Source organism: Geospiza fortis, unplaced genomic scaffold, assembly GCF_000277835.1.
Source record: "Geospiza fortis unplaced genomic scaffold, GeoFor_1.0 scaffold70, whole genome shotgun sequence".
NCBI lineage: Eukaryota > Metazoa > Chordata > Aves > Passeriformes > Thraupidae > Geospiza > Geospiza fortis.
The window spans coordinates 6,576,746-6,579,284 of record NW_005054317.1 but is presented as its reverse complement, the minus strand read 5'-3'; the positions used below and the strand labels follow the sequence as shown (position 1 = coordinate 6,579,284).

Genomic DNA, 2,539 nt, shown 5'->3' with positions numbered 1-2,539 from the left:
CCCCCCCCCCCCCCAGACCGAGCCCACCCCCCACAGCCGGGCAGGGCTGTCCCCCAATGTCACCACACCGTCACCTGCACACGGCTGCCTTTATTGCCGGCGCTCGCGGCAATAGAAACCACCGGTACATGGAGAGCTCGGCCCCCCACCCACCAGGCCCCTCACCCCTCCGGCCGCTTCCCCTCCCCACTCCCCCCCGTCCACCCGTGGGGCCGGGATCTCCCCCTGCCCCGCATCACAGAGAGGGACAGGGGACCGTGGGAATCGCGCCATCACATCTGGCCCCTGCAGTGACCTGGCTGATGTCACTGAAGTAACAGGGGAGTGCAGGGGGGACATGGGAGTGGAAGGGAGGGACCTCCACAAGTCCACGGGGTGCCCAGCTTGGGTCAGTGACAGCCCTACACAGGGAGGACACAGCAGCTGGGCTCCTTCATCCGAGTAGGGAGGCTGAGCACACTCAGGGCGTGGGGGAGGCTGTGCCAGTTCCATCCGTGGTGGCAGGGCTCAGGCAGGGCAGCCCCCTGCAGGTGAGGTCCACACACAGTGGGGGGGTCCTTGGTCCCTGCTACCCATCCAGCAGCTTGAGAATGCTCTCACGCTCCTTCAGGGTCTTCCAGGCCTGGTCCTTCTCCTTTTTGGTGGGCGTGCGCTTCTTCTGCCGGGCAGCCATGATCTTGCGGAATGCATCCATCACCTCGTTGTCAGCCATGCGCCCCTGCCGGTGCAGCTCCTCCTTGGCCAGCCTGGGGGGCACAGGGGGGCGTCAGGCCCTGCTAGGCAGCCCCCTCCTTGCACCCACCCCAGCCCGCTGGCTCTCACCTCAGCAGCTCGTGCTTCTTGGTGCGGTTGTGTGCGCTGAGCGCCTTCAGCTCTGCCTGCCTCTTGCGTAACTCAGCCAGCACCTCGTCCTCCGAGTCCTCAGCCGGACGGTCCTCTGACTCCAGCAGGCCCTGGGCCACCAGCTCCTCCTTGATCCGCCCCTCCAGTGACTTGGTGTGGGGGACACTGCCAGGGTGGAGAGTGCTGCTGCCCACCACACGCCCTTTGCTCCCTGTGACTCGCAGTGGCAGGGAGCCAGCAGCGTGCTCGGTGCACCCACGGGCAGTGCTGAGCTCTGGGCCCGCCCCAGCCGCTCACCTGAAGGGCTTGTTCTGGCTGCGGGGAGATGTGCCAGCACCGTCAGCTCCCGAGTCCTTGCCGGTGATCTCAGGGATGGGGGAGTCCTCAACAGGGGAGATGATGTTCTCCTAGCACAGGGAGCACCAAGGAAGGGTTACAGCACTGGGTTTTGGCTGCAATGCCCTACAGTGGCAGGCCACCATGGCACAGCACCACTGCAGCCCCTCACCTCCACAAGGGCCTGCAGGAGACGCTGTGTCAGGGGACCAAAGGGACACCCATCCTCTGGCTGCTCATGCTGGGCTTCTGACTTCTTCAGGAGGGCATCGACATCTAGGAGCAAGTGGGAGAGAGGAAAAAGCAACCCCAAAGACACAGAGATGAGCAGTGGGCCAGGGCAACCCTTTCTCTCAGCCTTTCTCGGGCCTGGCTCCATTGGGCACAAGCACTCCCAGCCCCTCTGGGCAAAGGCAGGGGTGGGATTGGGGCACCTTTAGTGTCCAGCTCGGTCAGCGGCCCTAGGACACCTTTCTTCTTGTCAGCAGCAGCTGCAGCCCGGGCTCCATCCTTCTGCTCCTCCAGCAGGTCCTCTTGTGCCCAGCGCTGGGAGTAATGCTTCCCCAGAGGTGGAATCTGCAAGAGCAAGGCTCAGCACAGCTCCTGCAGCCTCTGCCTTTCCTCCCAACTCACCAGTCCCACGGCAGCATCCTAGGCAGGAACAGTCATTGTGAGGTGCCAGAGGGGATGGGGAGAGAGGGCAGAAGAAGTGGCTTAGGAGCTTTTCACCTTGTAATGCTCAGCCTCATCCTCCGGCGGCTTGAGCAGCTCCTCCAGGACTCTGACCTCTTCGTTGGTGAGGTCGGCACAGTACGGCTCCACCGATGCCCAGAACCTGCAAGAATGGATGAACTGTGAGAGGGAGCTGCAGGGGAGCACATGGAAGGTGATGCATGTCCCCTTTCCCCCTGTGACCCCTCTTCTCTCGGGCTAGAGGCAGCCCTTGTGCCATGTGCTCCAAGGAAGGAGAAAGATGATCCCAACGCCTCCCAACACCCACCCACCTGTTTGGAGCATCATTTTTGGGGATGCGGGGCACATCAATGGGATCATCCTGGAACTCATATTCCTGGATCTTGGGCTGCAGGTTCTTAGACTTGGGCCGGCCGGGCCCAGGCCCAGTCCCATGGCCCCCTTTGCCCTCCAGCTTCTGCTTCTTGGGCTTCCCATGTTTTACGGATGTGCCCACATCGTGGTCCTTGCTCAGCTTCAGGAACCGCCGGTCGCCCTTCTTATCCTGCCAGTCCGTCAGGATCTGGAAGAGAGTGTGTCCCATCAGGTGTCCCATCAGGTCCTGTGCCCAGCGCTGGGCAGGGGCAGACCAGAGGCAGCTCCTCGGTAGGAAGGAGCCAGACAGAGT

General features: G+C 62.9%; 1 protein-coding gene across 1 annotated transcript; it reads right to left on the bottom strand.

Annotated features, from left to right (window-relative positions):
• Positions 1-185: 185 nt before the first annotated feature.
• TADA3 (transcriptional adaptor 3) lies at positions 186-2,467 on the bottom strand. Its single transcript, XM_031056327.1, has 7 exons — positions 2,184-2,467; positions 1,909-2,014; positions 1,614-1,755; positions 1,352-1,455; positions 1,141-1,250; positions 823-1,008; positions 186-746 (listed from the first exon to the last, which is right to left on the bottom strand). The coding sequence occupies exons 1-7, from the start codon at positions 2,465-2,467 to the stop codon at positions 569-571; spliced, it is 1,110 nt and encodes a 369-aa protein (XP_030912187.1). The 3' UTR covers positions 186-568.
• Positions 2,468-2,539: the final 72 nt, after the last annotated feature.